Source organism: Leptodactylus fuscus, chromosome 8 (assembly GCF_031893055.1).
Source record: "Leptodactylus fuscus isolate aLepFus1 chromosome 8, aLepFus1.hap2, whole genome shotgun sequence".
Lineage (NCBI taxonomy): Eukaryota > Metazoa > Chordata > Amphibia > Anura > Leptodactylidae > Leptodactylus > Leptodactylus fuscus.
The window spans coordinates 86,065-112,765 of record NC_134272.1 but is presented as its reverse complement, the minus strand read 5'-3'; the positions used below and the strand labels follow the sequence as shown (position 1 = coordinate 112,765).

At 50.5% G+C, this 26,701-nt stretch overlaps 1 protein-coding gene across 2 annotated transcripts in view; it reads right to left on the bottom strand.

The window, feature by feature from the left end:
• Positions 1-26,701, bottom strand: part of RNF123 (ring finger protein 123) — a 100,253-nt gene that overhangs the window by 49,574 nt on the left and 23,978 nt on the right. Inside the window, exons 13-33 of one of the 2 annotated variants that reach the window (XM_075285100.1) lie at positions 26,511-26,636; positions 26,347-26,439; positions 26,201-26,274; positions 25,267-25,384; positions 25,073-25,172; positions 24,932-24,993; positions 24,788-24,859; positions 17,086-17,206; positions 16,904-17,005; positions 16,715-16,821; positions 16,439-16,631; positions 16,153-16,298; positions 15,721-15,804; positions 15,535-15,642; positions 15,193-15,370; positions 12,413-12,487; positions 12,247-12,334; positions 12,032-12,119; positions 11,853-11,937; positions 11,630-11,769; positions 11,358-11,546 (exon numbers count right to left, since the gene is read on the bottom strand). In XM_075285100.1, coding sequence (XP_075141201.1) covers positions 11,358-11,546; positions 11,630-11,769; positions 11,853-11,937; positions 12,032-12,119; positions 12,247-12,334; positions 12,413-12,487; positions 15,193-15,370; positions 15,535-15,642; positions 15,721-15,804; positions 16,153-16,298; positions 16,439-16,631; positions 16,715-16,821; positions 16,904-17,005; positions 17,086-17,206; positions 24,788-24,859; positions 24,932-24,993; positions 25,073-25,172; positions 25,267-25,384; positions 26,201-26,274; positions 26,347-26,439; positions 26,511-26,636 — 2,349 coding nt within the window. Of the gene's footprint in view, positions 1-11,357; positions 11,547-11,629; positions 11,770-11,852; positions 11,938-12,031; positions 12,120-12,246; positions 12,335-12,412; positions 12,488-15,192; positions 15,371-15,534; positions 15,643-15,720; positions 15,805-16,152; positions 16,299-16,438; positions 16,632-16,714; positions 16,822-16,903; positions 17,006-17,085; positions 17,207-24,787; positions 24,860-24,931; positions 24,994-25,072; positions 25,173-25,266; positions 25,385-26,169; positions 26,275-26,346; positions 26,440-26,510; positions 26,637-26,701 lie in introns of both variants that reach the window. The other variant, XM_075285101.1, reaches the window with a different exon arrangement.

Here is a 26,701-nt window from a genome sequence, read left to right as displayed (position 1 = left end):
GACTTTAGGACAGGGGAATACAATCTATTACTATCTGGTATCAGCCATGTCAGGAGGGGAAGAGGCTGACTGTAGGACAGGAGAATACAATCTATTACTATCTGTTATCAGCCATGTCAGGAGAGGCCGACTGTAGGACAGGGGAATACAATCTATTACTATCTGTTATCAGCCATGTCAGCAGGGGGCGACTGTAGGACAGGAGAATACAATCTATTACTATCTGTTATCAGCCATGTCAGGAGAGGAGAGGCTGACTGTAGAACAGGGGAATACAATCTATTACTATCTGTTATCAGCCATGTCAGGAGAGGAGAGGCCGACTGTAGGACAGGAGAATACAATCTATTACTATCTGTTATCAGCCATGTCAGGAGAGGAGAGGCCGACTGTAGGACAGGGGAATATAATCTATTACTATCTGTTATCAGCCATGTCAGGAGGGGAGAGGCCGACTGTAGGACAGGAGAATACAATCTATTACTATCTGTTATCAGCCATGTCAGGAGGGGAGAGGCCGACTGTAGGACAGGGGAATACAATCTATTACTATCTGTTATCAGCCATGTCAGGAGAGGCCGACTGTAGGACAGGAGAATACAATCTATTACTATCTGTTATCAGCCATGTCAGGAGAGGCCGACTGTAGGACAGGAGAATATAATCTATTACTATCTGTTATCAGCCATGTCAGGAGAGGCCGACTGTAGGACAGAGGAATACAATCTATTACTATCTGTTATCAGCCATGTCAGCAGGGGGCGACTGTAGGACAGGAGAATTACTATCTGTTATCAGCCATGTCAGGAGAGGCCGACTGTAGGACAGGAGAATACAATCTATTACTATCTGTTATCACCCATGTCAGGAGAGGAGAGGCCGACTGTAGGACAGGGGAATACAATCTATTACTATCTGTTATCAACCATGTCAGGAGAGGAGAGGCCGAGTGTAGGACAGGAGAATACAATCTATTACTATCTGTTATCAGCCATGTCAGGAGGGGAGAGGCCGACTGTAGGACAGGGGAATACAATCTATTATTATCTGTTATCAGCCATGTCAGGAGAGGAGAGGCCGACTGTAGGACAGGGGAATACAATCTATTACTATCTGTTATCAGCCATGTCAGGAGATGAGAGGACGACTGTAGGACAGGGGAATACAATCTATTACTATCTGTTATCAGCCATGTCAGGAGATGAGAGGCCGACTGTAGGACAGGGGAATACAATCTATTACTATCTGTTATCAGCCATGTCAGGAGAGGAGAGGCCGACTGTAGGACAGGGGAATACAATCTATTACTATCTGTTATCAGCCATGTCAGGAGAGGCCGACTGTAGGACAGGGGAATACAATCTATTACTATCTGTTATCAGCCATGTCAGGAGAGGAGAGGCCGACTGTAGGACAGGGGAATACAATCTATTACTATCTGGTATCAGCCACGTCAGGAGAGGAGAAGCCGACTGTATGACAGTGTAATACAATCTATTACTATCTGTTATCAGCCATGTCAGGAGAGGCCGACTGTAGGAGAGGGGAATGCAATCTATTACTATCTGTTATCAGCCATGTCAGGAGAGGCCGACTGTAGGACAGGGGAATACAATCTATTACTATCTGTTATCAGCCATGTCAGGAGAGGAGAGGCCGACTGTAGGACAGGGGAATACAATCTATTACTATCTGTTATCAGCCATGTCAGGAGAGGCCGACTGTAGGACAGGGGAATACAATCTATTACTATCTGTTATCAGCCATGTCAGGAGAGGCCGACTGTAGGACAGGGGAATACAATCTATTACTATCTGTTATCAGCCATGTCAGGAGGGGCCGACTGTAGGACAGGGGAATACAATCTATTACTATCTGTTATCAACCATGTCAGGATGGGAGAGGCCGACTGTAGGACAGGGGAATACAATCTATTACTATCTGTTATCAGCCATGTCAGGAGAGGAGAGGCCAACTGTAGGACAGGGGAATACAATCTATTACTATCTGTAATCAGCCATGTCAGGAGAGGAGAGGCCGACTGTAGGACAGGGGAATACAATCTATTACTATCTGTTATCAGCCATGTCAGGACAGGCGAGGCCGACTGTAGGACAGGGGAATACAATCTATTACTATCTGTTATCAGCCATGTCAGGACAGGCGAGGCCGACTGTAGGACAGGGGAATACAATCTATTACTATCTGTTATCAGCCATGTCAGGAGAGGAGAGGCCGACTGTAGGACAGGAGAATACAATCTATTACTATCTGTTATCAGCCATGTCAGGAGAGGAGAGGCCGACTGTAGGACAGGGGAATACAATCGATTACTATCTGTTATCAGCCATGTCAGGAGAGGCCGACTGTAGGACAGGGGAATACAATCTATTACTATCTGTTATCAGCCATGTCAGGAGAGGCCGACTGTAGGACAGGAGAATACAATCTATTACTATCTGTTATCAGCCATGTCAGGAGAGGCCGACTGTAGGAGAGGGGAATACAATCTATTACTATCTGGTATCAGCCATGTCAGGAGAGGAGAGGCCGACTGTAGAACAGGGGAATACAATCTATTACTATCTGTTATCAGCCATGTCAGGAGAGGCCGGCTGTAGGACAGGGGAATACAATCTATTACTATCTGTTATCAGCCATGTCAGGAGAGGCCGACTGTAGGAGAGGGGAATAAAATCTATTACTATCTGTTATCAGCCATGTCAGGAGAGGAGAGGCCGACTGTAGGACAGGGGAATACAATCTATTACTATCTGGTATCAGCCATGTCAGGAGGGGCTGACTGTAGGACAAGGGAATACAATCTATTACTATCTGTTATCAGCCATGTCAGGAGGGGAGAGGCCAACTGTAGGACAGGAGAATACAATCTATTACTATCTGTTATCAGCCATGTCAGGAGAGGAGAGGCCGACTGTAGGACAGGAGAATACAATCTATTACTATCTGTTATCAGCCATGTCAGGAGGGGAGAGGCCGACTGTAGGATAGGAGAATACAATCTATTACTATCTGTTATCAGCCATGTCAGGAGGGGAGAGGCCGACTGTAGGACAGGAGAATACAATCTATTACTATCTGTTACCAGCCATGTCAGGAGGGGAGAGGCCGACTGTAGGACAGGGGAATACAATCTATTACTATCTGTTATCAGCCATGTCAGGAGAGGCCGACTGTAGGACAGGAGAATACAATCTATTACTATCTGTTATCAGCCATGTCAGGAGAGGCCGACTGTAGGACAGGAGAATATAATCTATTACTATCTGTTATCAGCCATGTCAGGAGAGGCCGACTGTAGGACAGAGGAATACAATCTATTACTATCTGTTATCAGCCATGTCAGCAGGGGGCGACTGTAGGACAGGAGAATACAATCTATTACTATCTGTTATCAGCCATGTCAGGAGAGGCCGACTGTAGGACAGGAGAATACAATCTATTACTATCTGTCATCAGCCATGTCAGGAGAGGAGAGGCCGACTGTAGGACAGGGGAATACAATCTATTACTATCTGTTATCAGCCATGTCAGGAGAGGAGAGGCCGACTGTAGGACAGGAGAATACAATCTATTACTATCTGTTATTAGCCATGTCAGGAGAGGAGAGGCCGACTGTAGGACAGGGGAATACAATCTATTACTATCTGTTATCAGCCATGTCAGGAGAGGCCGACTGTAGAACAGGGGAATACAATCTATTACTATCTGTTATCAGCCATGTCAGGAGGGGAGAGGCCGACTGTAGGACAGGGGAATACAATCTATTACTATCTGTTATCAGCCATGTCAGGAGATGAGAGGACGACTGTAGGACAGGAGAATACAATCTATTACTATCTGTTATCAGCCATGTCAGGAGAGGCCGACTGTAGGACAGGGGAGTACAATCTATTACTATCTGTTATCAGCCATGTCAGGAGAGGAGAGGCCGACTGTAGGACAGGAGAATACAATCTATTACTATCTGTTATCAGCCATGTCAGGAGAGGAGAGGACAACTGTAGGATAGGGGAATACAATCTATTACTATCTGTTATCAGCCATGTCAGGAGAGGCCGACTGTAGGACAGGGGAATATAATCTATTACTATCTGTTATCAGCCATGTCAGGAGAGGAGAGGCCGACTGTAGGACAGGGGAATACAATCTATTACTATCTGTTATCAGCCATGTCAGGAGAGGCCGACTGTAGGACAGGGGAATACAATCTATTACTATCTGTTATCAGCCATGTCAGGAGAGGAGAGGCCGACTGTAGGACAGGGGAATACAATCTATTACTATCTGGTATCAGCCACGTCAGGAGAGGAGAAGCCGACTGTAGGACAGGGGAATACAATCTATTACTATCTGTTATCAGCCATGTCAGGAGAGGCCGACTGTAGGAGAGGGGAATGCAATCTATTACTATCTGTTATCAGCCATGTCAGGAGAGGCCGACTGTAGGAGAGGGGAATGCAATCTATTACTATCTGTTATCAGCCATGTCAGGAGAGGCCGACTGTAGGACAGGGGAATACAATCTATTACTATCTGTTATCAGCCATGTCAGGAGAGGAGAGGCCGACTGTAGGACAGGGGAATACAATCTATTACTATCTGTAATCAGCCATGTCAGGAGAAGAGAGGCCGACTGTAGGACAGGGGAATACAATCTATTACTATCTGTTATCAGCCATGTCAGCAGGGGGCGACTGTAGGACAGGGGAATACAATCTATTACTATCTGTTATCAGCCATGTCAGCAGGGGGCGACTGTAGGACAGGGGAATACAATCTATTACTATCTGTTATCAGCCATGTCAGGAGAGGCCGACTGTAGGACAGGGGAATACAATCTATTACTATCTGTTATCAGCCATGTCAGGAGGGGCCGACTGTAGGACAGGGGAATACAATCTATTACTATCTGTTATCAACCATGTCAGGATGGGAGAGGCCGACTGTAGGACAGGGGAATACAATCTATTACTATCTGTTATCAGCCATGTCAGGAGAGGAGAGGCCAACTGTAGGACAGGGGAATACAATCTATTACTATCTGTAATCAGCCATGTCCGGAGAGGAGAGGCCGACTGTAGGACAGGGGAATACAATCTATTACTATCTGTTATCAGCCATGTCAGGAGATGAGAGGACGACTGTAGGACAGGGGAATACAATCTATTACTATCTGTTATCAGCCATGTCAGGACAGGCGAGGCCGACTGTAGGACAGGGGAATACAATCTATTACTATCTGTTATCAGCCATGTCAGGAGAGGAGAGGCCGACTGTAGGACAGGAGAATACAATCTATTACTATCTGTTATCAGCCATGTCAGGAGAGGAGAGGCCGACTGTAGGACAGGGGAATACAATCGATTACTATCTGTTATCAGCCATGTCAGGAGAGGCCGACTGTAGGACAGGGGAATACAATCTATTACTATCTGTTATCAGCCATGTCAGGAGAGGCCGACTGTAGGACAGGGGAATACAATCTATTACTATCTGTTATCAACCATGTCAGGAGAGGCCGACTGTAGGAGAGGGGAATACAATCTATTACTATCTGTTATCAGCCATGTCAGGAGAGGAGAGGCCGACTGTAGAACAGGGGAATACAATCTATTACTATCTGTTATCAGCCATGTCAGGAGAGGAGAGGCCGGCTGTAGGACAGGGGAATACAATCTATTACTATCTGTTATCAGCCATGTCAGGAGAGGCCGACTGTAGGAGAGGGGAATACAATCTATTACTATCTGTTATCAGCCATGTCAGGAGAGGAGAGGCCGACTGTAGGACAGGGGAATACAATCTATTACTATCTGGTATCAGCCATGTCAGGAGGGGCCGACTGTAGGACAGGGGAATACAATCTATTACTATCTGTTATCAGCCATGTCAGGAGGGGCCGACTGTAGGACAGGGGAATACAATCTATTACTATCTGTTATCAGCCATGTCAGGAGGGGAGAGGCCGACTGTAGGACAGGAGAATACAATCTATTACTGTCTGTTATCAGCCATGTCAGGAGAGGAGAGGCCGACTGTAGGACAGGGGAATACAATCTATTACTATCTGTTATCAGCCATGTCAGGAGAGGAGAGGCCGACTGTAGGACAGGGGAATACAATCTATTACTATCTGTTATCAGCCATGTCAGGAGAGGAGAGGCCGACTGTAGGACAGGGGAATACAATCTATTACTATCTGTTATCAGCCATGTCAGGAGAGGAGAGGCCGACTGTAGGACAGGAGAATACAATCTATTACTATCTGTTATCAGCCATGTCAGGAGAGGCCGACTGTAGGACAGGGGAATACAATCTATTACTATCTGTTATCAGCCATGTCAGGAGAGGCCGACTGTAGGACAGGGGAATACAATCTATTACTATCTGTTATCAGCCATGTCAGGAGAGGAGAGGCCGACTGTAGGACAGGAGAATACAATCTATTACTATCTGGTATCAGCCATGTCAGCAGGGGGCGACTGTAGGACAGGGGAATACAATCTATTACTATCTGTTATCAGCCATGTCAGGAGGGGCCGACTGTAGGACAGGGGAATACAATCTATTACTATCTGTTATCAGCCATGTCAGGAGGGGCCGACTGTAGGACAGGAGAATACAATCTATTACTATCTGTTATCAGCCATGTCAGCAGGGGGCGACTGTAGGACAGGGGAATACAATCTATTACTATCTGTTATCAGCCATGTCAGGAGAGGAGAGGCCGACTGTAGGACAGGGGAATACAATCTATTACTATCTGTTATCAGCCATGTCAGGAGAGGAGAGGCCGACTGTAGGACAGGAGAATACAATCTATTACTATCTGTTATCAGCCATGTCAGCAGGGGGCGACAGTAGGACAGGGGAATACAATCTATTACTATCTGTTATCAGCCGTGTCAGGAGAGGCCGACTGTAGGAGAGGGGAATACAATCTATTACTATCTGGTATCAGCCATGTCAGGAGGGGCCGACTGTAGGACAGGGGAATACAATCTATTACTATCTGTTATCAGCCATGTCAGGTGAGGAGAGGCCGACTGTAGGACAGAGGAATACAATGTATTACTATCTGTTATCAGCCATGTCAGGAGAGGCCGACTGTAGGACAGGGGAATACAATCTATTACTATCTGTTATCAGCCATGTCAGGAGGGGCCGACTGTAGGACAGGGGAATACAATCTATTACTATCTGGTATCAGCCATGTCAGGAGGGGCCGACTGTAGGACAGGGGAATACAATCTATTACTATCTGTTATCAGCCATGTCAGGAGAGGCCGACTGTAGGAGAGGGGAATACAATCTATTACTATCTGTTATCAGCCATGTCAGGAGAGGAGAGGCCGACTGTAGGACAGGGGAATACAATCTATTACTATCTGGTATCAGCCATGTCAGGAGGGGCCGACTGTAGGACAGGGGAATACAATCTATTACTATCTGTTATCAGCCATGTCAGGAGGGGCCGACTGTAGGACAGGGGAATACAATCTATTACTATCTGTTATCAGCCATGTCAGGAGGGGAGAGGCCGACTGTAGGACAGGAGAATACAATCTATTACTGTCTGTTATCAGCCATGTCAGGAGAGGAGAGGCCGACTGTAGGACAGGGGAATACAATCTATTACTATCTGTTATCAGCCATGTCAGGAGAGGAGAGGCCGACTGTAGGACAGGGGAATACAATCTATTACTATCTGTTATCAGCCATGTCAGGAGAGGAGAGGCCGACTGTAGGACAGGGGAATACAATCTATTACTATCTGTTATCAGCCATGTCAGGAGAGGAGAGGCCGACTGTAGGACAGGAGAATACAATCTATTACTATCTGTTATCAGCCATGTCAGGAGAGGCCGACTGTAGGACAGGGGAATACAATCTATTACTATCTGTTATCAGCCATGTCAGGAGAGGCCGACTGTAGGACAGGGGAATACAATCTATTACTATCTGTTATCAGCCATGTCAGGAGAGGAGAGGCCGACTGTAGGACAGGAGAATACAATCTATTACTATCTGGTATCAGCCATGTCAGCAGGGGGCGACTGTAGGACAGGGGAATACAATCTATTACTATCTGTTATCAGCCATGTCAGGAGGGGCCGACTGTAGGACAGGGGAATACAATCTATTACTATCTGTTATCAGCCATGTCAGGAGGGGCCGACTGTAGGACAGGAGAATACAATCTATTACTATCTGTTATCAGCCATGTCAGCAGGGGGCGACTGTAGGACAGGGGAATACAATCTATTACTATCTGTTATCAGCCATGTCAGGAGAGGAGAGGCCGACTGTAGGACAGGGGAATACAATCTATTACTATCTGTTATCAGCCATGTCAGGAGAGGAGAGGCCGACTGTAGGACAGGAGAATACAATCTATTACTATCTGTTATCAGCCATGTCAGCAGGGGGCGACAGTAGGACAGGGGAATACAATCTATTACTATCTGTTATCAGCCGTGTCAGGAGAGGCCGACTGTAGGAGAGGGGAATACAATCTATTACTATCTGGTATCAGCCATGTCAGGAGGGGCCGACTGTAGGACAGGGGAATACAATCTATTACTATCTGTTATCAGCCATGTCAGGTGAGGAGAGGCCGACTGTAGGACAGAGGAATACAATGTATTACTATCTGTTATCAGCCATGTCAGGAGAGGCCGACTGTAGGACAGGGGAATACAATCTATTACTATCTGTTATCAGCCATGTCAGGAGGGGCCGACTGTAGGACAGGGGAATACAATCTATTACTATCTGGTATCAGCCATGTCAGGAGGGGCCGACTGTAGGACAGGGGAATACAATCTATTACTATCTGTTATCAGCCATGTCAGGAGGGGCCGACTGTAGGACAGGGGAATACAATCTATTACTATCTGTTATCAGCCATGTCAGGAGAGGAGAGGCCGACTGTAGGACAGGGGAATACAATCTATTACTATCTGTTATCAGCCATGTCAGGAGAGGAGAGGCCGACTGTAGGACAGGGGAATACAATCTATTACTATCTGTTATCAGCCATGTCAGGAGAGGAGAGGCCGACTGTAGGACAGGAGAATACAATCTATTACTATCTGTTATCAGCCATGTCAGGAGAGGAGAGGCCGACTTTAGGACAGGGGAATACAATCTATTACTATCTGTTATCAGCCATGTCAGGAGGGGAGAGGCCGACTGTAGGACAGGAGAATACAATCTATTACTATCTGTTATCAGCCATGTCAGGAGAGGAGAGGCCGACTGTAGGACAGGAGAATACAATCTATTACTATCTGTTATCAGCCATGTCAGGAGGGGAGAGGCCGACTGTAGGACAGGGGAATACAATCTATTACTATCTGTTATCAGCCATGTCAGGAGAGGAGAGGCCGACTGTAGGACAGGGGAATACAATCTATTACTATCTGTTATCAGCCATGTCAGGAGAGGAGAGGCCGACTGTAGGACAGGAGAATACAATCTATTACTATCTGTTATCAGCCATGTCAGGAGGGGAGAGGCCGACTGTAGGACAGGAGAATACAATCTATTACTATCTGTTATCAGCCATGTCAGGAGAGGAGAGGCCGACTTTAGGACAGGGGAATACAATCTATTACTATCTGGTATCAGCCATGTCAGGAGGGGAAGAGGCTGACTGTAGGACAGGAGAATACAATCTATTACTATCTGTTATCAGCCATGTCAGGAGAGGCCGACTGTAGGACAGGGGAATACAATCTATTACTATCTGTTATCAGCCATGTCAGCAGGGGGCGACTGTAGGACAGGAGAATACAATCTATTACTATCTGTTATCAGCCATGTCAGGAGAGGAGAGGCTGACTGTAGAACAGGGGAATACAATCTATTACTATCTGTTATCAGCCATGTCAGGAGAGGAGAGGCCGACTGTAGGACAGGAGAATACAATCTATTACTATCTGTTATCAGCCATGTCAGGAGAGGAGAGGCCGACTGTAGGACAGGGGAATACAATCTACTACTATCTGTTATCAGCCATGTCAGGAGAGGAGAGGCCGACTGTAGGACAGGGGAATACAATCTATTACTATCTGTTATCAGCCATGTCAGGAGAGGCCGACTGTAGGACAGGAGAATACAATCTATTACTATCTGTTATCAGCCATGTCAGGAGAGGAGAGGCCGACTGTAGGACAGGGGAATACAATCTATTACTATCTGTTATCAGCCATGTCAGGAGGGGCCGACTGTAGGACAGGGGAATACAATCTATTACTATCTGTTATCAGCCATGTCAGGAGAGGAGAGGCCGACTGTAGGACAGGGGAATACAATCTATTACTATCTGTTATCAGCCATGTCAGGAGAGGAGAGGCCGACTGTAGTACAGGAGAATACAATCTATTACTATCTGGTATCAGCCATGTCAGGAGAGGAGAGGCCGACTGTAGGACAGGGGAATACAATCTATTACTATCTGGTATCAGCCATGTCAGGAGAGGAGAGGCCGACTGTAGGACAGAGGAATACAATCTATTACTATCTGTTATCAGCCATGTCAGGAGAGGCCGACTGTAGGACAGGAGAATACAATCTATTACTATCTGTTATCAGCCATGTCAGGAGGGGAGAGGACGACTGTAGGACAGGAGAATACAATCTATTACTATCTGTTATCAGCCATGTCAGGAGAGGCCGACTGTAGGACAGGAGAATACAATCTATTACTATCTGTTATCAGCCATGTCAGGAGAGGAGAGGCCGACTGTAGGACAGGGGAATACAATCTATTACTATCTGTTATCAGCCATGTCAGGAGGGGAGAGGCCGACTGTAGGACAGGGGAATACAATCTATTACTATCTGTTATCAGCCATGTCAGGATAGGCCGACTGTAGGATAGGGGAATACAATCTATTACTATCTGTTATCAGCCATGTCAGGAGATGAGAGGACGACTGTAGGACAGGGGAATACAATCTATTACTATCTGTTATCAGCCATGTCAGGAGAGGCCGACTGTAGGACAGGGGAATACAATCTATTACTATCTGTTATCAGCCATGTCAGGAGAGGAGAGGCCGACTGTAGGACAGGGGAATACAATCTATTACTATCTGTTATCAGCCATGTCAGGAGAGGCCGACTGTAGGACAGGGGAATACAATCTATTACTATCTGTTATCAGCCATGTCAGGAGGGGAGAGGCCGACTGTAGGACAGGGGAATACAATCTATTACTATCTGTTATCAGCCATGTCAGGAGAGGCCGACTGTAGGACAGGGGAATACAATCTATTATTCTGTACTATCAGGTGCTATTAGGTACAAATCCTTTAAGCTCCTACCTGAGCTAGGCGGCGTAGGAGAAGTTCAGAAGATGAGCGACTCCAGTCAAGGAAGATGTCGGGGACCAGCGTGACCGTCATCTCCAGGACCCGTAAGAGACTGACTGACAAGTCAAAGCAGGTGGCACAAACTTTTAGCTGCCGGCTGTCAACAAAGTTCCTCTCTAGACGCTCGGCAGCCTGTTGGATCTGCAGGGAGGGCGGAGTTCAGAACCAAAAAAAACAGACAACGCAGCCCCTAGAGATCCCACCTTCATTGCTCCCATCCTCACCTCCTGAATCATCCCTATAAACTCAGAGAACGCCCAGTTCAGCTGGTTCAGGACACTGTTTAGGAAGCTTGATGCCAGTTCTGGGTCCCCTCGGAGTAACTCAGCCATGTGACTCTGCAGCAACGTGGACGGGCAAGGCTCTGCAAAGTACCGAGACATCATGAGAGACACGCTAAGCACACGGGACACATCATACACCCCGGTCTGGGATATCCTCACATACTCTGCAGGCTGGGAAGGTTGGCATCCTCTGGCTTGGTCTTCAGGAGGTGCGGGAGTCTTGTGTATCTGTAACCAAAACCACAGCCCTACAGGGGCCACACAGGGAAATAAAAGAGCCAAAAATAAGAGCACAACATACTGCCCCCCCAAACCCCTCGCTCCAAACCTCCCTCAACTCACTCTCCAGAGTCTGACAAGGATCCAGTTGGTCTGAGCCCACGGCCGCTGCTCATACGGCGCCAGGAGATTCTTCATCATACTGATCTGCCTAGAGAGACGGCGCCTGTCACTGACAGGTACAACCCAAATATGGACAAGACATGGAGGAGCAAATACAGACCCCAGGCCAAAAGACATCAACCCAAACCAGTCAGAGAGATAGGAACCAGACTCACTGCTCCTCGGAGATGCGCTCCACGGCCCGCAGTGAGTGCGGGTAACAAACATAGCTCGCCAGCGCCTGCATCAGGGAGTCCTTAATGTCTGAAACCAGAAAACTAGAGATCAGAATCGTGGGGTGGAGGACAGGTAAACAGTCAGAAGCCAGGAACCCACACTCACCTGTACCCACAATGCGGGGATCAGCAAAGTGCTTGGCCAAGATGGCCGCCAGGCGTGTCAATGTCTCCTCATAACCTACAGAAAAACATCACATGGTGTAAACCAAAAACTAAAACTTAACATTGGTGTATAGGACCAACAAAGTCCCAGCTGGAAAATCCAATATTATACTCCAGAGCTGCGCTCACTATTCTGCTGGTGCAGTCACTGTGTACATACATTACATTACTTATCCTGTATTATACTCCAGAGCTGCGCTCACTATTCTGCTGGTACAGTCACTGTGTACATACATTACATTACTTATCCTGTATTATACTCCAGAGCTGCGCTCACTATTCTGCTGGTGCAGTCACTGTGTACATACATTACATTACTTATCCTGTATTATACCCCAGAGCTGCGCTCACTATTCTGCTGGTCACTGTGTACATACATTACATTACTTATCCAGTATTATACTCCAGAGCTGCGCTCACTATTCTGCTGGTGCAGTCACTGTGTACATACATTACATTACTTATCCAGTATTATACTCCAGAGCTGCGCTCACTATTCTGCTGGTACAGTCACTGTGTACATACATTACTTATCCTGTATTATACCCCAGAGCTGCGCTCACTATTCTGCTGGTGCAGTCACTGTGTACATACATTACATTACTTATCCTGTATTATACTCCAGAGCTGTGCTCACTATTCTGCTGGTGCAGTCACTGTGTACATACATTACATTACTTATCCTGTATTATACTCCAGAGCTGCGCTCACTATTCTGCCGGTGCAGTCACTGTGTACATACATTACATTACTTATCCTGTATTATACCCCAGAGCTGCGCTCACTATTCTGCTGGTACAGTCACTGTGTACATACATTACATTACTTATCCTGTATTATACTCCAGAGCTGCGCTCACTATTCTGCTGGTACAGTCACTGTGTACATACATTACATTACTTATCCTGTATTATACTCCAGAGCTGCGCTCACTATTCTGCTGGTGCAGTCACTGTGTACATACATTACATTACTTATCCTGTATTATACTCCAGAGCTGCGCTCACTATTCTGCTGGTACAGTCACTGTGTACATACATTACATTACTTATCCTGTATTATACTCCAGAGCTGCGCTCACTATTCTGCTGGTACAGTCACTGTGTACATACATTACATTACTTATCCTGTATTATACTCCAGAGCTGCGCTCACTATTCTGCCGGTGCAGTCACTGTCTACATACATTACATTACTTATCCTGTATTATACCCCAGAGCTGCGCTCACTATTCTGCTGGTACAGTCACTGTGTACATACATTACTTATCCTGTATTATACTCCAGAGCTGCGCTCACTATTCTGCTGGTACAGTCACTGTGTACATACATTACATTACTTATCCTGTATTATACTCCAGAGCTGCGCTCACTATTCTGCTGGTACAGTCACTGTGTACATACATTACATTACTTATCCTGTATTATACTCCAGAGCTGCGCTCACTATTCTGCTGGTGCAGTCACTGTGTACATACATTACATTACTTATCCTGTATTATACTCCAGAGCTGCGCTCACTATTCTGCTGGTCACTGTGTACATACATTACATTACTTATCCTGTACTATACTCCAGAGCTGCGCTCACTATTCTGCCGGTACAGTCACTGTGTACATACATTACATTACTTATCCTGTATTATACTCCAGAGCTGCGCTCACTATTCTGCTGGTGCAGTCACTGTGTACATACATTACATTACTTATCCTGTATTATACTCCAGAGCTGCACTCACTATTCTGCCGGTACAGTCACTGTGTACATACATTACATTACTTATCCTGTATTATACTCCAGAGCTGCGCTCACTATTCTGCTGGTGCAGTCACTGTGTACATACATTACATTACTTATCCTGTATTATACCCCAGAGCTGCGCTCACTATTCTGCTGGTGCAGTCACTGTGTACATACATTACATTACTTATCCTGTATTATACTCCAGAGCTGCGCTCACTATTCTGCTGGTGCAGTCACTGTGTACATACATTACATTACTTATCCTGTATTATACTCCAGAGCTGCGCTCACTATTCTGCTGGTACAGTCACTGTGTACATACATTACATTACTTATCCTGTATTATACTCCAGAGCTGCGCTCACTATTCTGCTGGTACAGTCACTGTGTACATACATTACATTACTTATCCTGTATTATACTCCAGAGCTGCGCTCACTATTCTGCTGGTACAGTCACTGTGTACATACATTACATTACTTATCCTGTATTATACTCCAGAGCTGCGCTCACTATTCTGCTGGTGCAGTCACTGTGTACATACATTACATTACTTATCCTGTATTATACTCCAGAGCTGCGCTCACTATTCTGCTGGTGCAGTCACTGTGTACATACATTACATTACAAGATCCTGTATTATACTCCAGAGCTGCGCTCACTATTCTGCTGGTGCAGTCACTGTGTACATACATTACATTACTTATCCTGTATTATACTCCAGAGCTGCGCTCACTATTCTGCTGATACAGTCACTGTGTACATACATTACATTACTTATCCTGTATTATACTCCAGAGCTGCGCTCACTATTCTGCTGGTACAGTCACTGTGTACATACATTATATTACTTATCCTGTATTATACTCCAGAGCTGCGCTCACTATTCTGCTGGTACAGTCACTGTGTACATACATTATATTACTTATCCTGTATTATACTCCAGAGCTGCGCTCACTATTCTGCTCTGTGTACATACCAGGAAGCTCCTCCATGCTGCTCACGGGGCTGAAGTAGTTCTTGAGGGCGTTGTAGCTGTTCATGGCGACATTGAGGTAGAATTCGGGCATGAATGCGAGCAGTGCTGCGGTGCGATCGGCGTGCTCTATGGTCCGCAGACAGACTTGCAGTATCCAGTATATATCCTGCATCTTCTCCTGCGGATACAGGACACGCTGAGATTTATCATTCATGTTCCGGGTCAGTTTTATGCACCTTGTACTTTGCTGCTCTACCACCTGCAGCCACCGGGGGTGCTCTATTCTGGTGTAATATACCTGTGAGGCTCCCGAGGATATTTTGCCCCCAGGGCGGCCGTTACCTTGGAGTAGATGGTGACGTTGATCCAGGCCAGGCGGCGGCTCAGGTGGTTCAACTTCTCTAGGAACACTTGCTGGCTCTTCAGAAGCTCCTCCAAGATGTCCGGCCTCTGCTCACAGGAGCACAGAGGATTAGGAAGGTAAGTGGCACCCCAGTGTGGGCACCGCCAGGCTCTGTCCCTACTCACCCTCTTGGGGCAGCGCTTTATCTTCTCCTCCGTGTCTTTCAATGCCAAGGCGTACTCATTCACATCATCCGAGATCCCGACCATCTGAGGAATAAGATCTAGTAAGGGAGGGGCTGGCTCTGAGCTGGGGTCAGGGCACGGTGGGGGCGTGGTGCGGCTCTCGGCTGGGGTCGGGGCACGATGGGGGCGTGGCTCTCGGCCGGGGCACGATGGGGGCGTGGCTCTCGGCCGGGGTCGGGGCACGATGGGGGCGTGGCTCTCGGCCGGGGCACGATGGGGGCGTGGCTCTCGGCCGGGGCACGATGGGGGCGTGGCACGATGGGGGCGTGGCGCGGCTCTCGGCCGGGGCACGATGGGGGCGTGGCGCGGCTCTCGGCCGGGGTCGGGGCACGGTGGGGGCATGGCGCGGCTCTCAGCTCGGGCCGGACTCACCTTCCCCAGCTGCTGGTGCACGCTCAGGTTATACATCATCACGGCTCCGTCCAGGATCTCGAGCAGAGAGTTCTCGGTGATGGGTAGCTCCGCCTCCTCCGGGGGTCTCCCCAGCAGCAGACCCTCATTCCCATGGTGCCCCTCAACTGCAACAGAGACATGGCCACGGCGCCGCTGCTCATCAGTGAGTAGAATAGAGGCATACTCCCTCCCCAATCTATATCCTGGTCACATCCCCCATTCAGTGCCCTCATGCCCCCGATCACACCCCTCCCCCATTGCTTACTATCATCTTCAGTGCGCTGCTCTACACTGAGGCTCCGCACTTTGACCTTGTCCAGGGCCCCCAGGGGCCGGCGCGGGTTCATCAGACTGACGGCGGCCGTGCTCAGGAATCGGTTGGCTCGCCCCAGTGTAGGTGAGCTCAGCCAGCTGGGCCGGGCCAGTGCCCCACCGATAGCCAGAGCAGCAGAAGCCCGCTAAATGGAGAAGGGTGAGAGAGTGACTGCGGGAAGCAGATGGGTCACCCACGTGGACCCCAAATGTAGCTCCCCCCACCCACCTGGGCCGTGGTACTGGCAGACTCATCTTCCTCCTCCAGGTCATCCATGGTGACCGCCTGCAGCTCCGAGGGGTCAATGACGATGTTGGCCTTGGATGCGAGGTCATCTGAGGAGGAAGCATAAGTAATGAGCAGGCGGCCCTGGACCCCCGCAGATCAGCCACAGGCCCCGCCCTCCACCTCTCCCACCTTTTAGCGTCTTCCGTAGATGAGAGAGAAGACCCCCGAGTCTCTGCAGGTCAAAGTAATCCACCTTCCCATTGTAGAAGAGCTGGGGTGGCACATAAGCGTCTGTGGGGGCAGGGACAGGGTGAGGACTCAACAAATGGAAGCCAGCACCCCCAAAAGACACACCCCAAATCTCACCGCACCCTCGCTGCACAGCGCCGACACACTGCGGATCTGGTACTCATCCCAGCAGGACCGGAGGGCGGTGATCAGACGGTGCAGGAAGCAAACCATGTACTCGGGGGGGCAAAGGACCGTGGGGTTCTGAGGAACAAACAAGAATGACACCCCCGAAAATAGACCGACACCACCGAGAGCTAAGAACTGTCCCCCAATAATAGACCGACACCACCGAGAGCACAGAACTGACCCCCGATAATAGACCGACACCACCGAGAGCACAGAACTGACCCCCGATAATAGACCGACACCACCGAGAGCTAAGAACTGTCCCCCAATAATAGACCGACACCACCGAGAGCACAGAACTGACCCCCGATAATAGACCGACACCACCGAGAGCACAGAACTGACCCCCGATAATAGACAGAGACCACCGAGAGCACAGAACTGCCCCCAATAATAGACCGAGACCACCGAGAGCACAGAACTGCCCCCAATAATAGACCGAGACCACCGAGAGCACAGAACTGACCCCCAATAATAGACCGACACCACCGAGAGCTAAGAACTGACCCCCCAATAATAAACCGACACCACCGAGAGCACAGAACTGCCCCCCGATAATAGACAGAGACCACCGAGAGCACAGAACTGACCCCCGATAATAGACTGACACCACCGAGAGCACAGAACTGACCCCCGATAACAGACCGACACCACCGAGAGCTAAGAACTGCCCCCGATAATAGACAGACACCACCGAGAGCACAGAACTGACCCCCGATAATAGACTGACACCACCGAGAGCACAGAACTGACCCCCGATAACAGACCGACACCACCGAGAGCTAAGAACTGCCCCCGATAATAGACAGACACCACCGAGAGCACAGAACTGACCCCCAATAATAGACCGACGCCACCGAGAGCACAGAACTGCCCCCCGATAATAGACAGAGACCACCGAGAGCACAGAACTGCCCCCCGATAATAGACCGACACCACCGAGAGCTAAGAACTGTCCCCCAATAATAGACCGACACCACCGAGAGCACAGAACTGCCCCCGATAATAGACCGACACCACCGAGAGCACAGAACTGCCCCCCGATAATAAACCGACACCACCGAGAGCACAGAACTGACCCCCGATAATAGACCGACACCACCGAGAGCACAGAACTGCCCCCGATAATAGACCGACACCACCGAGAGCACAGAACTGCCCCCCGATAATAAACCGACACCACCGAGAGCACAGAACTGACCCCCGATAATAGACCGACACCACCGAGAGCACAGAACTGACCCCGATAATAGACCGACACCACCGAGAGCACAGAACTGCCCCCCGATAATAAACCGACACCACCGAGAGCACAGAACTGACCCCCGATAATAGACCGACACCACCGAGAGCACAGAACTGACCCCCGATAATAGACCGACACCACCGAGAGCACAGAACTGTCCCCCGATAATAGACAGAGACCACCGAGAGCACAGAACTGACCCCCGATAATAGACCGACACCACCGAGAGCACAGAACTGACCCCCGATAATAGACCGACGCCACCGAGAGCACAGAACTGCCCCCCAATAATAGACCGACACCACCGAGAGCACAGAACTGACCCCCGATAATAGACAGAGACCACCGAGAGCACAGAACTGCCCCCAATAATAGACAGAGACCACCGAGAGCACAGAACTGACCCCCGATAATAGACAGACACCACCGAGAGCACAGAACTGCCCCCCAATAATAGACCGACACCACCGAGAGCTAAGAACTGTCCCCCAATAATAGACCGACACCACCGAGAGCACAGAACTGACCCCCGATAATAGACCGACACCACCGAGAGCACAGAACTGCCCCCGATAATAGACAGAGACCACCGAGAGCACAGAACTGCCCCCAATAATAGACAGAGACCACCGAGAGCACAGAACTGACCCCCAATAATAGACCGACACCACCGAGAGCACAGAACTGCCCCCCAATAATAGACCGACACCACCGAGAGCACAGAACTGACCCCCAATAACAGACCGACACCACCGAGAGCACAGAACTGCCCCCCGATAATAGACCGACACCACCGAGAGCACAGAACTGCCCCCCGATAATAGACCGACACCACCGAGAGCACAGAACTGACCCCCGATAATAGACCGACACCACCGAGAGCACAGAACTGACCCCCGATAATAGACCGACACCACCGAGAGCACAGAACTGACCCCCAATAATAGACCGACACCACCGAGAGCACAGAACTGACCCCCGATAATAGACCGACACCACCGAGAGCACAGAACTGACCCCCGATAATAGACCGACACCACCGAGAGCACAGAACTGCCCCCCAATAATAGACAGACGCCACCGAGAGCACAGAACTGACCCCCAATAATAGACCGACACCACCGAGAGCACAGAACTGACCCCCAATAATAGACCGACACCACCGAGAGCACAGAACTGCCCCCCGATAATAGACCAACACCACCGAGAGCACAGAACTGACCCCCGATAATAGACAGAGACCACCGAGAGCTAAGAACTGACCCCCAATAATAGACCGACACCACCGAGAGCACAGAACTGCCCCCGATAATAGACCGACACCACCGAGAGCACAGAACTGCCCCCCGATAATAGACAGAGACCACCGAGAGCACAGAACTGCCCCCGATAATAGACAGACAGCACCGAGAGCACAGAACTGACCCCCAATAATAGACCGACACCACCGAGAGCACAGAACTGACCCCCGATAATAGACCGACACCACCGAGAGCACAGAACTGCCCCCCAATAATAGACCGACACCACCGAGAGCACAGAACTGACCCCCAATAATAGACCGACACCACCGAGAGCACAGAACTGCCCCCAATAACAGACCGACACCACCGAGAGCACAGAACTGACCCCCGATAATAGACCAACACCACCAAGAGCACAGAACTGACCCCCGATAATAGACAGAGACCACCGAGAGCTAAGAACTGACCCCCAATAATAGACCGACACCACCGAGAGCACAGAACTGTCCCCCAATAATAGACCGACACCACCGAGAGCACAGAACTGCCCCCCGATAATAGACCGACACCACCGAGAGCACAGAACTGACCCCCGATAATAGACAGACACCACCGAGAGCACAGAACTGCCCCCCGATAATAGACCGACACCACCGAGAGCACAGAACTGACCCCCAATAATAGACAGAGACCACCGAGAGCTAAGAACTGACCCCCAATAATAGACCGACACCACCGAGAGCACAGAACTGTCCCCCAATAATAGACCGACACCACCGAGAGCACAGAACTGCCCCCCGATAATAGACAGAGACCACCGAGAGCACAGAACTGACCCCCAATAATAGACCGACGCCACCGAGAGCACAGAACTGCCCCCAATAATAGACCGACACCACCGAGAGCTAAGAACTGTCCCCCAATAATAGACCGACACCACCGAGAGCACAGAACTGCCCCCCGATAATAGACAGAGACCACCGAGAGCACAGAACTGCCCCCCGATAATAGACAGAGACCACCGAGAGCACAGAACTGCCCCCCGATAATAGACTGACACCACCGAGAGCACAGAACTGACCCCCAATAATAGACAGAGACCACCGAGAGCACAGAACTGACCCCCAATAATAGACCGACACCACCGAGAGCACAGAACTGCCCCCAATAATAGACCGACACCACCGAGAGCACAGAACTGCCCCCAATAATAGACAGACGCCACCGAGAGCACAGAACTGCCCCCAATAATAGACCGACACCACCGAGAGCACAGAACTGACCCCCAATAATAGACAGAGACCACCGAGAGCTAAGAACTGACCCCCGATAATAGACCGACGCCACCGAGAGCACAGAACTGCCCCCAATAATAGACAGACGCCACCGAGAGCACAGAACTGCCCCCAATAATAGACCGACACCACCGAGAGCACAGAACTGACCCCCAATAATAGACAGAGACCACCGAGAGCTAAGAACTGACCCCCGATAATAGACCGACACCACCGAGAGCACAGAACCGACCCCCAATAATAGACAGAGACCACCGAGAGCACAGAACTGACCCCCGATAATAGACCGACACCACCGAGAGCACAGAACTGACCCCCAATAATAGACCGACGCCACCGAGAGCACAGAACTGCCCCCAATAATAGACCGACACCACCGAGAGCACAGAACTGACCCCCAATAATAGACCGACACCACCGAGAGCACAGAACTGCCCCCAATAATAGACAGAGACCACCGAGAGCACAGAACTGACCCCCGATAATAGACCGACACCACCGAGAGCACAGAACTGACCCCCAATAATAGACCGACACCACCGAGAGCACAGAACTGACCCCCGATAATAGACAGAGACCACCGAGAGCACAGAACTGACCCCCGATAATAGACTGACACCACCGAGAGCACAGAACTGCCCCCAATAATAGACCGACACCACCGAGAGCACAGAACTGCCCCCCGATAATAGACCGACACCACCGAGAGCACAGAACTGACCCCCAATAATAGACCGACACCACCGAGAGCACAGAACTGACCCCCGATAATAGACAGAGACCACCGAGAGCACAGAACTGACCCCCGATAATAGACTGACACCACCGAGAGCACAGAACTGCCCCCAATAATAGACCGACACCACCGAGAGCACAGAACTGCCCCCCAATAATAGACCGACACCACCGAGAGCACAGAACTGCCCCCCGATAATAGACCGACACCACCGAGAGCACAGAACTGCCCCCAATAATAGACAGAGACCACCGAGAGCTAAGAACTGACCCCCAATAATAGACCGACACCACCGAGAGCACAGAACTGACCCCCGATAATAGACCGACACCACCGAGAGCACAGAACTGCCCCCAATAATAGACCGACACCACCGAGAGCTAAGAACTGCCCCCCGATAATAGACCGACACCACCGAGAGCACAGAACTGACCCCCGATAATAGACCGACACCACCGAGAGCACAGAACTGCCCCCGATAATAGACAGACACCACCGAGAGCACAGAACTGACCCCCAATAATAGACCGACACCACCGAGAGCACAGAACTGACCCCCAATAATAGACCGACACCACCGAGAGCACAGAACTGACCCCCAATAATAGACCGACACCACCGAGAGCACAGAACTGCCCCCCGATAATAGACCGACACCACCGAGAGCTAAGAACTGCCCCCCGATAACAGACCGACACCACCGAGAGCACAGAACTGACCCCCGATAACAGACCGACACCACCGAGAGCACAGAACTGACCCCCGATAATAGACCGACACCACCGAGAGCACAGAACTGCCCCCGATAATAGACCGACACCACCGAGAGCACAGAACTGACCCCCAATAATAGACCGACACCACCGAGAGCACAGAACTGACCCCCGATAATAGACCGACACCACCGAGAGCACAGAACTGACCCCCAATAATAGACAGAGACCACCGAGAGCACAGAACTGACCCCCAATAATAGACCGACACCACCGAGAGCACAGAACTGACCCCCAATAATAGACCGACACCACCGAGAGCACAGAACTGACCCCCGATAATAGACCGACACCACCGAGAGCACAGAACTGACCCCCAATAATAGACCGACACCACCGAGAGCACAGAACTGACCCCCAATAATAGACCGACACCACCGAGAGCACAGAACTGCCCCCGATAATAGACCGACACCACCGAGAGCTAAGAACTGCCCCCGATAATAGACCGACACCACCGAGAGCACAGAACTGACCCCCAATAATAGACCGACACCACCGAGAGCACAGAACTGCCCCCAATAATAGACCGACGCCACCGAGAGCACAGAACTGACCCCCGATAATAGACCGACACCACCGAGAGCACAGAACTGACCCCCGATAATAGACCGACGCCACCGAGAGCACAGAACTGCCCCCAATAATAGACAGACGCCACCGAGAGCACAGAACTGCCCCCAATAATAGACCGACGCCACCGAGAGCACAGAACTGCCCCCAATAATAGACAGACGCCACCGAGAGCACAGAACTGACCCCCGATAATAGACCGACACCACCGAGAGCACAGAACTGACCCCCTATAATAGACCGACACCACCGAGAGCACAGAACTGCCCCCCAATAATAGACCGACACCACCGAGAGCACAGAACTGACCCCCAATAACAGACCGACACCACCGAGAGCACAGAACTGACCCCCGATAATAGACCGACACCACCGAGAGCTAAGAACTGCCCCCGATAATAGACAGACACCACCGAGAGCACAGAACTGCCCCCCGATAATAGACCGACACCACCGAGAGCACAGAACTGCCCCCCGATAATAGACCGACACCACCGAGAGCACAGAACTGCCCCCCGATAATAGACCGACACCACCGAGAGCACAGAACTGCCCCCCGATAATAGACCGACACCACCGAGAGCACAGAACTGCCCCCCGATAATAGACCGACACCACCGAGAGCACAGAACTGCCCCCCAATAATAGACCGACACCACCGAGAGCACAGAACTGACCCCCAATAATAGACCGACACCACCGAGAGCACAGAACTGCCCCCGATAATAGACCGACACCACCGAGAGCACAGAACTGCCCCCCGATAATAGACCGACACCACCGAGAGCACAGAACTGACCCCCGATAATAGACCGACACCACCGAGAGCACAGAACTGTCCCCCAATAATAGACCGACACCACCGAGAGCACAGAACTGACCCCCAATAATAGACCGACGCCACCGAGAGCACAGAACTGACCCCCGATAATAGACCGACACCACCGAGAGCACAGAACTGACCCCCAATAATAGACCGACACCACCGAGAGCACAGAACTGACCCCCGATAATAGACCGACGCCACCGAGAGCACAGAACTGCCCCCAATAATAGACAGACGCCACCGAGAGCACAGAACTGCCCCCAATAATAGACCGACACCACCGAGAGCACAGAACTGACCCCCGATAATAGACCGACACCACCGAGAGCTAAGAACTGCCCCCCAATAATAGACAGAGACCACCGAGAGCACAGAACTGACCCCCAATAATAGACCGACACCACCGAGAGCACAGAACTGACCCCCGATAATAGACCGACACCACCGAGAGCACAGAACTGCCCCCCGATAATAGACAGACACCACCGAGAGCACAGAACTGCCCCCCGATAATAGACCGACACCACCGAGAGCACAGAACTGACCCCCGATAATAGACCGACACCACCGAGAGCACAGAACTGACCCCCGATAATAGACCGACACCACCGAGAGCACAGAACTGACCCCCGATAATAGACTGACACCACCGAGAGCACAGAACTGACCCCCAATAATAGACCGACGCCACCGAGAGCACAGAACTGACCCCCGATAATAGACCGACACCACCGAGAGCACAGAACTGACCCCCAATAATAGACCGACGCCACCGAGAGCACAGAACTGCCCCCAATAATAGACAGACGCCACCGAGAGCACAGAACTGCCCCCAATAATAGACCGACACCACCGAGAGCACAGAACTGCCCCCAATAATAGACAGTCAGCACTGGTCAGTAGGTGGTGGTGTCGCGGCTCGGTCTCGGCCCCGCACTGTCACCCTACATCCGCTGCACTCACCCCACGGTTACTGGCGTTTTCCTGCAGAAACTTCCTGAACTTGTTGAGGAAAATGTAGCGAGAGGCTTCACCCTGCGGAGACATTAACCCTTCAGTGCTCAGCAGATTGGGGGGAGGGGGGGTATTGGGGCAGGCTGTACTCACCCCTCCCTTGTCCTTGTTGTTCAGCAGCAGCCTCAGGATTTGCACCTGCAGCTCTTCCACCACTGAAACACAAGACAAGACACTTACATGGCGGCCTCCGATGCCCCACTGGGTAAGAAGGGGTTAACAGTGCGCGGCTACCTTCGATGCGTTTCTTTAGCCTGATGCAGCCCCGCTCGTACGCCCGCCTGCGCTGCCGCTCCTCGCCGCTCTCCTCTGTCGGTTCTTTGATTTCTCTTCCCTTAAACAGAATAATAATTTACAAAACCGTCAGATCCAAAGATGTGGAAATAAGCGGCTGCAGCCTGTACAGGAGGCGCGAGGCTCCGGCTCACCTCCTTGTTGAAGCGGTGGGGCCACCAAGTGGTAGGAATCAGCTCCTGCAGGCCGGCCTCCTCCACCCGCAGTGGGCTCTTAATGAAGAAGAAGACGACCGAGCGAAGGACATCAAATCTACAAGTCACATGACTAAGGAGAAACCAAGATGGCGGACAGCAGCCAATAAACAGACACAGGTGTGATATATCCAGAGCTACCGCCCCATATCCAGAGCTACCGCCCCATATCCAGAGCTAGCGCCCCACATGCAGAGCTACCGCCCCACATCCAGAGCTACCGCCCCACATCCAGAGCTACCTCCCCACATCCAGAGCTACCGCCCCATATCCAGAGCTACCGCCCCATATCCAGAGCTACCTCCCCATATCCAGAGCTACCGCCCCACATGCAGAGCTACCGCCCCACATCCAGAGCTACCGCCCCACATCCAGAGCTACCTCCCCATATCCAGAGCTACCGCCCCATATCCAGAGCTACCGCCCCATATCCAGAGCTACCTCCCCATATCCAGAGCTACCGCCCCATATGCAGAGCTACCTCCCCATATCCAGAGCTACCGCCCCATATCCAGAGCTACCTCCCCATATCCAGAGCTACCGCCCCATATCCAGAGCTACCGCCCCATATGCAGAGCTACCTCCCCATATGCAGAGCTACCGCCCCATATCCAGAGCTACCGCCCCATATCCAGAGCTACCGCCCCATATCCAGAGCTACCGCCCCATATCCAGAGCTACCGCCCCATATCCAGAGCTACCGCCCCATATGCAGAGCTACCTCCCCATATGCAGAGCTACCGCCCCATATCCAGAGCTACCGCCCCATATGCAGATGTACCGCTTCATCCTGTCACGTATATACCACCCCATATAAAGATCTACCGTCGCCCCTGCACACACATGTAATACAGTGCACATGACCGGTGGATACAGGACGTTGCTGAGCAGATATTTCCGGGATTTTTCGTGCCGCAGGATGGCGATCGTCAGCCGCAGGTAATGAATCTGTGTGAACAAGCGCCGGTCACTGTGGCTGGAGGAGAAGTGCACAATTAACCCTGCGTGTCACAGACCTACCTGCAGTCCCAGGTCAGGCACTATAGGCGAGAATCGATATGCCCGCAGCAAAGACATCATCAGCTGCTTCAGAAACTCATGGACTTCATAGTCCTGCCGGGACATGTAGGGTTAATTAGAAATGTGAGCCGGCCCGCATTCTCCACCAGAAGGCGGACACTCACCTCCATCAGCAGCCACATGAGGTCCAGGAGGTGCTGAATGAGGGGGTGCTCCCCAACAGCGCCGCCCCCCTCCAGAATCCCAAGAAGGAAGTTCATGAGGACGTCCTCCACCAGGTACACCTTACACTGCGGAGAGAGACAGATCAGGGGGGCCATAAGATGGCGACCCCCCATACCAGGCTACAGGGCGA